The 14012-nt window shown below is 43.9% G+C and overlaps 1 protein-coding gene across 3 annotated transcripts in view; it reads right to left on the bottom strand.

Moving 5' to 3' along the window:
• Window positions 1–369: 369 nt before the first annotated feature.
• The window catches only part of ccnd2a (cyclin D2, a), a 152757-nt gene continuing 139114 nt past the window's right edge, over window positions 370–14012 (bottom strand). For all 3 annotated transcript variants that reach the window (XM_044193075.1, XM_044193074.1, XM_044193071.1), the window contains 2 exons: window positions 10352–10500; window positions 370–4626 (listed from right to left, as the gene is read on the bottom strand). In XM_044193075.1, the coding sequence (XP_044049010.1) occupies window positions 4453–4626; window positions 10352–10500 (323 nt within the window). In that variant the 3' untranslated portion in view covers window positions 370–4452. The remainder of the gene's footprint in view (window positions 4627–10351; window positions 10501–14012) is intronic.

Here is a 14012-nt window from a genome sequence, read left to right as displayed (position 1 = left end):
GCACTGATTATACAGTCTGTAGTTATCTATAAATTTAGTTGTCCATAAGGTCTTCACCACATTTCTATTTCTCATTAAACTCAGCTGAAATATCAGTACATCCCATTTTTTCCTGGCGTGTACACATGTGCATGGAGTGTTTATAACTGGTCTTCCATATATTCTGGCCAAGGGAACACATACTGTATTGTCCCACATTCATCATCACTGCTTTGTGTATAACTTTCAAGTGATTAAGTGGTACAGCTAAACTTTGCTCTGCAGTATCATTGCTGACTCACACACACACACACACACACACACGAAAACTAGTCTATTGATCATGAAACAATTAGACACAGAGCTCAAAAGGAACACAGGCGTGGGAAATAGTGAGCTGATGTGGTGTCACACCCTTTAAAGCAGAAGTTTATTGAACAGAGGTTGTGCAACAGACATTTGAGGTACATGATATGAGTTATAGTGGAGGGGGGCAACTCAAAGGGAAATCTGCACCATTGAAACTTCCAGATATCAGAATATTTATGGTTGGACATGACAGGTGTAGCTCAACCCATTATTATGTGGCAGTTACAATGGTGTGCAGACATAATATTTCAGACCAAAACGTATCTTTCTCACATACAGAATCCGTATTTACTGACATTCAGAGTGATTGTTGTTGTATAAAGCAAGAACTGTACTTTGGCCATCATAGAAATGCTGTTTTTCCCTCTCTTGCACACAAGTCAGATGTAGCACCAACATGAACAGAAATGAACATGCTTGAACTATCTACGGAATAAACACTCCCAAAAAATGTTGCAATGTTGTTGTCGTCCCCCCCCAAATACAGGTTAAGTCCAAGTGGAAGCCTTGCATATTTCTTGTTTCACATCTCACTGAGCAAGATGTTTCTCCACTAAAACAGTGCGAATCATCCACAAAAATGCAAATTTGTTGTTGCTTTCCCCCCCACCGTATTCTTTCTCCTCCGTTCCAGGCTCCCTAACCGCAGAGGTATAGGTGATGGATTTGTTTCTGTTTTATTTTGTCCAGTAATCCTGAGGTATAGGAAATACCACTGACGCAGAATGTGACTGAAGAAGGAGAGCAAAATAGATTAAAAAAAGGGGGAAAGGAGACATGCTACCTAAGCAAACTGTCAAACTGTACAAAGAACATTTCCAGTCGAATATTCATTTCATGTTCTTCTATCACCATCTACTTCGTTTTTCTGAATGTATCTCTTAAGCAGTAAAATAATTATATTATAATACAAATGTTTATAAAATAGCAGCACACTCAAGTGACACATCACAACTAGGTAATGTTATTTTTTTGTATAAATGAAACAAATTCATAGCTTTTAGCAGCGCAAAAAGACAACAATAACTCAATAAAAATATTGACACTTTTTTCTTGATGTCTTCACACCTCCTCCTCTGTCCTCTCTTCACTTTGGAATACAGTATCTCTAAATCTTAGAAAAACCCTTTTGTGGGTCTGGTCACCCCATAAAATAAACACAAATTGAAAAGGTCGTCTCAATATATAACACATGCAACAATAAATTGCAGGAAAGAAAATCACAACCGTTAAGTTTGGGAGAGAGCTTACATCAGGCAAACAGAGGCAAAATGAAGGGGTCATATCAAATATTCAAACGGGGATGTTTTGGCAAATGTGTCATTAAATTGCCCATTTTTACTAAAAACATCATTAAAACATTAGATCCCCACATTTTTCTTCAGTCTGACAAACATACACTCAGCAAAGTCACATACCGTCACGAACAAACTCAAGCATTAAGTCAAAGACACCTTGCTGTGGCAAAGCCATGTGTCCCATTAAAACAAAACAAAACAAAAAAAATCATCTGTCTCTTGTTTTGTGCTGATGTCTGTCTGGCTGATGAACCCCCTTGCCAATGATTTGAAGCAGCAAAGCTCACAGGGGACAGATGTGTTCACTGACAGACAATCGGCCTGAACTACACAAGCCAGCACCATAGAAAACTGACCAACCACTGCAACACACATCAGTTAAGGTGGTTTCGAACAAAGGCTCTGCTCTGTCTTAAAAATGCAAACCTCATTGCCCTCTGAGGAACATGTGCAAATACTGGATGTTACGACCACCCTTTCTTGTAGCTCATCGCTGCCCTGTGTGACTATCTGTGGCTGTGATGCAGATAAATATGAAGAAAAATTCAAGTAAAAACAAATATTTCATTTCTTGACAATGTAAAAGAAAATCAAAACAGAACCCATGGATCAGTGAACTCTGTGTGTAGGCATTTTCCAATTCATATTGGCGTTTTCGATTTGTTCAAATTCTCTGAAATGGTCAGACTCCCCGTCAAGTTGCACTTTGCTTGAATAGGAATGTTTTTTTTTTTTGATCGGAATGTCCTCTCGTTGTAAGTTGTCGAAAGCCTTTTTAATTTGACTCTTGCTTGACAAGGGTATGTCTGATGATTGGGAAACCAGCCCTACAAAGTAAACCAAAGAAAAGGCTAAAAAAGAAAACATCCATTCACCTCCAATCACCACCCAACGCATTTCATTTTACTTATCTCCTGGGGAGCATGTTTTCAAAGTGCTTTGCCATTGAAATCATATAGGGGAGCTGAAAACAACCCTATGTGGGACTCCAGATGCATTGACAGTATATTATCATCCTGTACTCCTCTAACTACAACCCCAAGAAAGTTCATCCTCACATGATCTGGCAGCGTACAGTCTTAGTTCCTCATTTAATTTTCATCTAAATGGAAACCCAGAACGTTTTTGTTCACTTAGCTGTGTCATTGTAGACATCCATTATGCAAAATTAATGTTGATTCCATCCAAATATGCAGATATCAAAGTTTAATCGTGAGGCCTTTGGGCATCTTTTGTTTGTTATCATCTTCCAGCCACTGGCTGTAAATCCTCCCCGTCTCCTACACAGCAGCATGCTCCTGCACCACTAAAGTCCTCTCTGCCCTACCATTCTGTGCTGTGCACTCATGTGCCCTCCACATGTGGCTTCTTAGTTGCAAACTGTCCCTCTCTTTCTAATTCTTTCCACGCCACACCCTGTTCCCTCCCTAATTAATTGCTAATTAATACAGAAGAGGCTAGCGTCCTCCAGACTTTAAAAAGCACAGCCTCACCTTCTTCAAGATATTGTCCTCTCCCACACGTGAGAGGTCATTACTACTCTGTCCAGACTCAAAGCAGCCTTTCACAACTAAGGAAACATTATTGTAACAACATGAAAAAGAATGAAGTATCTGTAATATTTCATTAACAGAATGGCAGTAATAAACAAAGACCTCACATGACCTCTGAGTCCGAGGTGTAACACCTCAGGAAAAATGCTCTTATAAAGATAAGGGGCTCTAAGTGAAAGTCCCTTTGCCCATATCCTCCTTCACTAAATCTTTTTCTGTCTCACTCATAGTCCATGCACATGAGTTAATCGTTGGCCAACAATGAACCATGATACATTGTTAATGCATGAAGGCAGTGATATAGCATAGATGCCCTGTTATACTGATGGACAAAGTATGTGTAGCCTCAGCTTGCTCCATAGTCTTTTAACATAGAACCGTAAGTCTACGACTGACTCAAGTGCCTCATGCCAGAGAATGCACACTGCTAATATAGATACAGGATCACATGCAGCATTCACACCACACACACACACACACACAGACGCGCGCTTACACACTGCACACACAAACTGACACACACAAGCAGCCTGACAAAAAGGAGCTTATTGATCTCTACTACTCGGTTCCAAAATATGTCCAATAATAATATTAATAATAATAATAATTACTAATACTACTAATAATTATTATCATCCCGTCTCCTCCCTGGAATTGGGACCCACCAACTTTTAGCATAATGTTCTGACGGCTTTCCTCTGTCTGTCTCATCCTCAACACACATGTGGACCTTCTGATGGTTGAGGAGCTTGAACACGCGTCCTCTCTTACACCAGCCACATATGTAATAGTGATAATACTCACATAAAACAAAACAGAGAGAAAAAAACCCACTGTGATCCCATGTATGCAATTTCTGAATGGTTTCCATAACTTCTACCATCACAGCCTCATTATCAAGCTATGGTTAAAATATAACTTAAAGATCATACTATACAATCAAAGGCAGAATGCAAATATGATTGGCTTCCCTTCTGTATATCCAAGGCACCACAGAGCTTCATCTTGTATCAAATTTGTTGCTTTTAGACTAGAACATCATAGAAAATCTATTTTGTGGGCAGGTGTTTTTGACTTGAAGAACAGAAAATCTACAAAAAAACTAGCAAGCATTGTTCTTTTTCTTTTAAAGGGCTTGTGTTTTTAAAATTTTTTGTTCTTTTGTTCTTTTTTTCTGCTTTTAAGAAAATTGAGGTTTTTTTGCATGAAGCTTTTTTTTTTGTAAATTCCGTGCAATGACGCCCTCTGGTGGTTCACAAGTTGACATCGCGGACGTCTGTCGGGGTGGAGGATTGATCCAGCTCGTCCAGGCCTTTCCCGCTGGGGCCTCTCTGCGTCTGCTGCTGCTGCTGTTGCTGCTGCCGCCCCTCGCGCAGGCTGCTCACCAGCACACGCTCAATCTGCTCCTGGCACTCTTTGAGAACATCCTGCAATGTAACAAGAGAGGGAGGACAAGCTGTAAAAATACACTCATTGTCATCTGCTAATTGGGGGGCAGGACCTTTTTTCTTGTTTCCAAATCAAGTCAGCTTATTTATTGTTATTTTCGACATAGTAGAGGATTGAACACCCTATTTCACCTTGTTTGTCAGTTGGAAACATCTGAAAACATCAATCATCTCATCATATGTTGCAGAATTTTGTCACTATATAATAGAACTTGAGAGCAAACATCTTTTTAAGATTTTTTTCCCCTGATTTAAGGTTTAAGTTATTTGGCAACACATGTCTTTTAGCACAAAGGCCTAAGAATATTCTCACATATTTTTCTGGGGAGATTAGTTTCTGCAACTATCATCAAAAGTAACAAGAGAAATTTGAAAACTTTAGTTAATGCATGAGAAACAGGGGCCGCAGAGGGGGCCCCTGGGCAGCGCAGGCCAGCGGTTTTAAATGACCGCCGACTTTCTAGCAGCTCCAGCTCCTGCCAAGGCTGAGCACAGACACGGACCAGACCCAAGCATTACGTCAGCCCACCAGGTTTGTGCACTGAACACCACCCCTATAGTGCCCATGTGCACGTACACACATATGCATTAACACGCACACCCGTGCATGCACATCACTGCCTCCCCCATCCAACCACCCACCTATCCCACCACCTCTGGCATTCCCAAACACATACAAAACCCAAACAGAAGTAGCCTTGACAACGGCAGCTGAAAACACAGGTAGTACTAAAGCTATGTTAATTACATCCACCTCCTGTGGGAACACAAAGGTGGTGCTTTTTTAACGAGAGCCAGTCTGTGTGCCTGCCTGCCTGCCTGCAGGGGATCCATCTGAGACCTGGCCGGCTTGCCTTTCACCATCAAAGGCCGCCGCGGCAACCTGAGAATCCACCTGGGAGAGGAGCCTCTCAACAGCGCTGAGCCCTCATATCCTTCCCTGATGGAGGGTTGACAGAGGGGACAGCGCATGAAGAGAGAGCAACTCACTGAGGAGGGGGAGAAGTGGGGGAGGGTAAAGGGAGAGGAGTGCTAAATGGGTTGTCAGCAAGAGCGTCAGAGAAAGGTCAAACTGTTTTTGGGTGAGGAACAGCGATGACAATCATTAACAATATTCAGAAGTAAGAGCAGGATGCTGCAACAGAACAAACTAATAAGAAAGTTCCTGTCTGAAAGGGCTGATGGAGAGTTAACACTGCTCTCTGGTGGTGAAATACAATAACACAACTGAAGCAGAGTTGCTTGCTTTCAGCTCTACACACGCACACACACATAACCCCCTGCCTTAAAGCACCAGGCATCTGTGGGAAACATGACTGAGAGCGCCCCATGGCCGGAGGGATGGGTGAAAGTGTAGCGCTTGTGGAGCGGGGAAACATTCTTTAGAAATTTACAGCTAATTTAAACCTGATGGGCCACAGTTTGAGCCTGTGTTATAGCTTCTGGTGCCACTGGGCCTTGATGAAATGAGAACTGAGACCTCACTCACATCAGAATTGCTCTTTGGGAGCTGCACACGGGTGAGTGACAAAAGGTCACAGTGTCAAAGGTCAAACAGCATGACACATTACAGGGTAAGACATGTATTGTGGTGTCAAAGGGAAACTACACAAGTTTCTGACTTGTGGACAATGTTATGGAGGATTTCTTTATGAGTGGAATCTCTTTAAAAGAAGAAATCCATTACATTACACGACCACTGACAAAATGACTCAGCCTAGAGGGGTTTTGCTGATATCTAAAGTCTGCATTAAGTAGTTCCTGCCTTGACATCTCTTTTATTTTGAGTTCTCCAGCATCTACTGATGATTAGCTCGAGAGAGTTTTTTAGGTCACAATCCATGAAGAATGATTTGACGTTAAAGAGTTTGGAGTGATCTGGGCTAGGTGCCTCTGGGAGAACATTTCCCCCAGCAATGGGTCTGACGTGGAGGAAACCCGACCAGCGTCTGCCCCTTAATCTCCTCCAGAGGTTGGCCGCTAACATGGGCGTGCGCACACACACAAACGCAAAACACCAACCAACATGTGCCCCATTGGTTATAAAATCTCAATTCCTGTGAGAAAATTAAGCAAAGCGAAGAACATGTAAAGGAACTGCCTGTGTCTTACCGCAAGAATGCACGCCTTCGTTTCTTTAAAGAAAGTCTCCCCCCGTCTCTGCTGCTCTTTGGATCCCATGCCAAGCCCCACGGGCTTTATTCGAGAAACTTTAATGACTTCAATGTGTGACTACTGGAAACACCAATACTATTTTCAGAGAAGCTCTAGGTACTTGGATACTGAGGGGGCCAACAGCACTGAACAAGTTGGCCATGGGAGGTAGTGCTATACTGAAGCATCTTATTTTGCAGCCTCAACCCGGAAACACATAACCACCTCAGATCCTCCCTTGTTGTTACGGTCCTCCATCTGGCCCACCTCAAACATACATCATACTGCAACAAGCTGTCTTTCTGACAAATCAAGGCATGCACATTATTCCGCGGGCGGCCTTTGTGACACTGGCAGTAGGGGGGGGGTCGTGCAGACAGACGAAACCCAAAAGGAAGAAATGTGTGAAGCCATGGAATGTGTTTTAACTGCTGACTGTACCACACAAGACAGTGCTACTCTGGGAGGACAGACAGCTGAAAACAAACACACAGGCAGACACACACTGATGACACACACTACGGATTCTCAGGCAATCTTTAGACCAAATATCCAGAGGCTGATACTGAAATTAAGGAGTCACCACATGACTTGAATTTCCACAAGTTACAATATAAAATGTGACCTCTCTCTTTCTTTAGCCTGCATGCCGAAACACCAGAAGTGGTGACGCCACAGGCTGTGTTAATAGAGATAATCTTTCCTAATAAATGCATCTTTGTTGAAAGTATTTTGGCTCACACATTACTGCTGAACACCCCTCCCAAAAAAATAAAAATAAAAATAAAATCACATTTCAACTTCACATCCATTCATCGTGCAAGGCCACAATGGAAACCAGAGAGATTAAAAAAAGAGGAAAACAGGAAGAGAGAGAGAAATGGGAAAATGTGTTTCCGGTGTCTTAGTGTGTAACTCTGACCAGAAAAAAAGATGAATGAGAGACTGAGAGAAAATTAGTGTCAAAATGATAAAATCTAGGAAGTGGTGGTCTTAAACCCTTGCAATTCTCTAACCTCTATTTCCTGTTTTAATCATTCAAGAATTAAGGGGAAGCTCTCTACACTAGGCCTACTATCAGTACATTTTGTGTTGTAGCATATATTCCAGCTGTCTTACTGACACTACAGATGAGCTGTGCAGTGTAGAGTCACAACTGATCGGTCTCCCACTTGAAACTCAACACATTCTCACAAATTTCATATTTTCTCTCTGCACATTATGACTTGGCTCTCAGGCACACTGCCTCTACTGCAGTCCCTAACAGGGAGCCCCCTCTTGGCCACACCAGGTGCATGTGAGGCTACACACATTCTTCCAGCGGCCCAAGATGGTGACTTGGCCATATCACATTTCCACTGGAAAACCACAGCTTCTGGATACCACAGATGCCAGCAGGGTGCCAGGGGGGTGGCGTTGGCCATGATGCAGTTGGCAGCAGCAGCTGCAGAGGTTGGCGAAACTTGTGTTGCCTTCATATTTTGCCTGGCTCTTTGGCCGGCTGGCTACGAGACGCTGCTCTACCATCTTGCCGAGCCCCTACACTGCCAAAACCAAATACAGTATGTTATGTGTACTCATTTACACATTCTCTGGTTCATACCACAACCCTGATGAGTGCAGTCGAAATTGAGGTTGAGTTGGCCCTTGAGGTGGGTGTTGAATTGATGAATAAAGTTGTTCAGCAGGAAAAGAAGCTAGGGTAAGTGTTAAAATGACACAGTCAATCACCATTTCCTCTTTTGTCTGTGTGAAAGCCTAAATGATCAACCAGTGACAAACAGCGTCAATTCCACTGAAGCCACTTTATACTAAAACCTCATATATGTTGAATTAGGAAGTGTGCCCTCTGTTTTGCCTTCTGTGTTTCCTGCGAGCCATGGCTTGTCTGAATCCAGGAATGTGAGGAGTTGATCATAGAGACACAGCGCGACTTAATTCCCTCAAGTCTAAGACCTTGCAGCCTAAACACACTGAGGCCCTGTGCTGCTGAGGTCAGCTATTTGTTTTTCCTCAGCTGCTGAGCGAGACTTCACACAGCTTGCACCAGAGGGAGCCATGCTTTCCAGCAGCGATGCATTATGGACCATAGGAGGAGACGAGAGAGGGCTGATTGTCATGAGGGAGGCATGACCCCCCCACCCCCCAGTGTCCCTTTCACACTTCAACAGCTTTCTTCCACCTCCTCCTCCTACTTTGCCTCTTTTGGGACTGAATTTAACATACCGAGGCTGAGGCTTGGGATCCGTGTCACGCCCTTTGATCTGCCCCCTGTGCAGTGAGCACACATAAATGTTCATGTTTAAATTAAGTCTGCTATTACTAACTAAAAGCCTTTGTCATCATGTTTGGTATTAGGAGTACTCCTACCAAGGCAGTGGCCTCAGAACTGGAGCTGGTCCCTGGGCACTGCGCTGAACAGTTAGGATGGGTGAAATGCAGAAGACTAATTTCCCCAAAGAGACTAATAAGGAATAACTTAATAACATGACTTATCATCTCACAGTCTCACTCTCCTTACCCTCGTTGCTTTGCCCACCTACTCACCCTTATAGTGAGCTATAGCAAGCTGAAGCCCCCTCCCATCTACATGATGAAAGCCAGGCATCTCAGAGTCATAGAGGCCCTGCCTGTGTTTGGACTCAACTCACCCACCACCGCAACATTCACTGTACCCAGACAGCCACACAACGGCCTGGCCAGCATTCCTGTTAGCGACAGAGCATACTGTATATGCTCTCAACCTGGCTCGATTTAGAGGATTCTTTATATGAGGGGGCCCTGAGCAGCCTGACCGGACTGATTGAGAGGAAAAGAAACCTGCCATATGCTACCTAAGTCCAGTCAAGAGTATGACAGAGGAGACTGCATATAAACTGATGCAGTTCAGGATTTCTTTTAATGAAGACATTTTTGGTTTTAGTTTGATACTCATTTTTGTTTTTTCTTCTCATGACAAATATTGGCAGTAACACCCCCCCCCCCCAAAAAATGGGTTTGTGGAAAACCAAATCTGAGTGCGACATTTCAACATTTCAACTTCTGTCTGTTGCAAACACACAACCTCCACAAACATGTGGCATTTCTTAACTTTTGACATAAATAACAGGGATATTTTCCCTCAGAGAAGTAGCAAGTCTGGTAGAGAAAAGACGGTTTTTGCTTGTTAACAGTAACAGATCGTAAAACTGTGTTTCAGTGGTAATAAGATGAGTTAATTGTGTAATCTCTTCACTGGAGATGTAAACTGACTGAAGAGATTAAAAGCTTCCAACGACAGCAGCAGATGATTCAGCTTTGAATCACAGAGTTACTGTAATAATTGTACTTTGATAAATACTTTGGTCAGCAGAGATACCAGCATTTACTCCTCCTCATTCAAATATTACTCATCCCCCAAATTTTCCAGACACAAGTATCAACCTCTTAAAGCCCACACTGGAATTCAGTGTTTTAAATAAATTCTCTCTCTCATATATATATATATATATATATGACCAAGCTGCAATGAGTGTTCTGGATGTGTCAGAAGAGTATAAAACCAACTCACCACTTCTGTGTTTGTGATTTTGGCCAGCAGGTCTGTCAGGCTGTCGCCCCACTGTGACTGGTCAGCTGAATCCAGCTGTAGGCCGCAGATCGCTGCCCCCACACTTCCTGTGGCAATCATGGAGGGAGGGTACATGGCGAATCTGAAATCTGAGGAAGAAAAACAAATAAAGTTAAATGTGTCTTCAGTGCTATTAGTTACTAGGAAATGAGTATTTATATTTTTTTGGTTTTATATTTATTGTTACATTAAGTAAGGAGCTAAAATCTTTAGTTCAGTGGATAATGGAATAAAACTGTGGATTCTTTATTCACCTGGTGAAGTTTCTAAATTGCACTTTTTAATTCATATGGTCTACAAAAAGGGCAGAGATACGTCCCTTCCAGAGACAATATGATTTGGTAATATAGCAGTCAGCTAATAAATAATCCTTCTATTGCACAGGGTCTGAACGCAGCGCTCACTAATGACCAGGGGCCTGGATAATGAGGGTTCACTTGGCTTGCAAAGGAGCTGAAAAGCAACCACCCTCACCCGCTCCCCACCCCAGTCCCCCTTTCCCCAGCCCGGCCCCTTTTCTTCCATCTCCTGAGTAAATCGTGTGCTCGCTGAAAAAAGCTCCATAGCGCTTGGAAAGGGAGGAATAAAGAGGCTCAGTGCCTCTGCCAATGCTCACTGCTGTAGGTCCTTTTTCCACGTGTGGTCACAGGCGTGCGTCTCAAAGACCAATAACCTTGTTAGCTCCCCTCACTGTCATTCATAATGCAAATGAGACAGCTTGTGAACGGGCCAGAAGCCCGAAAAGGCAAGGCAACTGGCATACAGGGAGAGGGAGAGGGAGAGAGAGAGAGAGCAAGGGAGACAGACAGACAGGCTGGGAGAGAGAGAGTTTTTCTCTTCACAAACAGAGACACACACACACACACACTCGCTTCTTTCTCTATTCTCTCTTTATGTCTTGCTCAACTTCTACCTTTCTTTTTGGACAACACATGGCCTGCTTAGATTGGGCCAGTGAATGGCACACATGCCCCAGTCTTTGTTGCTACAACAGGCAGTGGTTTGCATTGGCGGCCCTCCTATCTTTTAGCATATTAATAGAGTGGCGGGCCTGCGAGAGGGAAGGCAGAAGAGTGTGACTCCATTGTCCAGAGTCATCACCTCATTTCACCCAATTGAGAGACACAGCATCCATCCCCTCTCTGCTGATACCAATTCAGAGAGACAGGCTGGACAAAGAGTGTGGCTGGACGGGGGGACAGAGGGTCGACGGGGGGAGGAAGATGAAGAAGGAGGGATGGACGGTATGGCGACAAGGCAACAAGGAGAAAAGAAGGGGAAGGTGGTGGGCTTGGTGGGAGAGGAGAGGGGGTAGACAACTCCAATGCACATCACTCTCAAGTCTGTGTCCAGACTCTTGTGAGGTTTTGGAAGAAGAAAAGAGTTGCCCTCCAGCTACCTCCTGCCTCCCATCCACCCCCCCCACAAGTATGCCTCTGTTCCTGGGCCACCTATGGGCCAAAGGAGTGGGCAGTGGGGGCATAGAAACAGCCTGCACATTAACATATTGCCATATTCAATTGCAAAGCAAACTGCGTGCGATGGCTCTGAAGGAGATTTTTCTTCCTTCTTTTAAAAAAAAAATCTGGAATCAAAGAGGTAGGCCCTTTGATAGCTGTAAAGGCAGCCCCTCACTGCCTTTTTAACATGCACAGCCAGGCGCTTTCTCATCTTGTGGGCTCAGTGTTGACAAATAAATGAACTTATTATACACCCCTGTGTTAGCCGCTGGGCCTCTGCCAAGGGGCGATTTATTAAAGGCTACCTCGAGCCAAGAGGAAAGAGCACACAAAGCCCCTCAGCATTACATCACTGCTGTAAGAGCACAACTTTCAATAGAGGGGTAAAAGGACAAAGGCATACACGGATTTACTGTACGTGTGTAGTGAGCGCAGACTGACAGGCAAGGAGGCAGACACCTAAGAGACACAGGCAAGAAACAATGCACTGATGCCTGCATGCTTTAAGATGCAAACACACACACACACACACACACACACACACACACACACACACACAGCACAGATGTAGGTTTGTGGGAGAGCTGAGTGGTGGGCAGTGGGCAGCAAGCTGATTTTTCGCACTCAAGACAAGACAGGTCTGTAGCAGAACAAGGACGTGCGCGTGCAGCCGATGCGGGCTGACACTCTGGCCTGGTGGCTGCTGCATGTGGGGGGAAGAATGGCCGTATTTTAGGAGGCCCTCATTGATATTCATGTTGAGGATAAACAGTGTATGTAGCTGAGTGGGGACGCCTGCGATGGAAAGCTCCCTGTGAGCAGCGGCTGGCTGGCCTGGCCTGCACGCCTCTCACCCCCTTCAATGGCCCTTTCTCCTCCCTGTGCCCCCTCATCTCCATTCCTCCGTGTTCCTACCCCCTGAAACTTCATCCTCAGGCCTCTGGTCACACACTTTGCTGCCCTACATGGCCCACTCCTCCTGGGTGGCTGCAATGCACAGTATGCACATTAAACTTGTAAATTAATTAAAGTTGGAAAGTTGAACAACAGCCAAAAGAAGAAAGGGGAAAAAAAGCCCAAACCCTCTTTTTCACCCTCTCCTCTCTTTCCAGCACTATAAATCAAGGTCTTGTATTCTATACATGTAGCGCTTATTGACCTTGTTTATTAAAGGAGTAGCATTACGAGGACCCAGGGCCTGTTGACTGATTAAGGCCAAAAACAAACATCATTTTGGGATTGGCATGACAGCATGTTTCACCGCTAATGCAACACAGCTTGGTAGTCAAAACAAGGTCTGTGGAGAGCTACTCAGACGGTACACCTAGTGTAGCTGTTTGAGACACGCAAACAACAACAACTTCCCAACTGGGCTTGAGGAGTTCTTCCACATGTAACAAGGGGAGAAATCACTGATTAAGAAACGATAACTTGATACTGCTATCTGTCATATTCCATTACCTCTTGTTCCAGACTGTCACTCTGGAGACAAACAGAAAACAAACTTGGGAGAGTCTGAGTCACGCACCCTGCTCAAAATGTGATTTCAACTAATTTGCCAGAAAACAGAATTCCTCCTTAATTGTAGCATCCTGTGACAGCTCTCTTCAGCCTTGCACCATCATCTCCACTGTCACAGCTGCAGCCTTGAGGCATTGGTAACGTCAGCGATGAGGAGCATACAGATTTGGTTCAGATCAGAGGTGGGATGCAGGAGAGTTCACTTTTATCCACATTCGAAGAGCATGCATTGGTAACTGTATTTGTGCCTGGCTGAAATATTCACAAACACTTTCTCTCTCTCTCTCTCTCTCTCTCTCTCTCTCTCTCTCTCTCTCTCTCTCTCTCTCTCTGTAGCTGATATGATATGGACAAAATTAGGAGCTTAGCTTAAACCATCTAATCAAAAAAAAAGAAGTTAGAGGACACATGACAAAAATGTTCAGGTCAAACTAGCGGCCACTAACATTTACTTCACTTCAAATCATAAATATTAGTCTTTGTGATTAACGTGACCTCCAAGGTAAACATGTAACCTTAAAAAAACTGGATTTCTAAACCATTTTGGTGGGATAATTGTAGCATCCAAAGCAAAAATCTCTTTCTTTGTGTTTCTGGTGTGACTCAGCTGGCCACAGTAT

This window comes from Siniperca chuatsi, linkage group LG4, assembly GCF_020085105.1.
Source record: "Siniperca chuatsi isolate FFG_IHB_CAS linkage group LG4, ASM2008510v1, whole genome shotgun sequence".
NCBI classification, from domain to species: domain Eukaryota; kingdom Metazoa; phylum Chordata; class Actinopteri; order Centrarchiformes; family Sinipercidae; genus Siniperca; species Siniperca chuatsi.
Note: the sequence above shows the minus strand (reverse complement) of the source record. Positions and strands in the feature narration are given on the sequence as shown.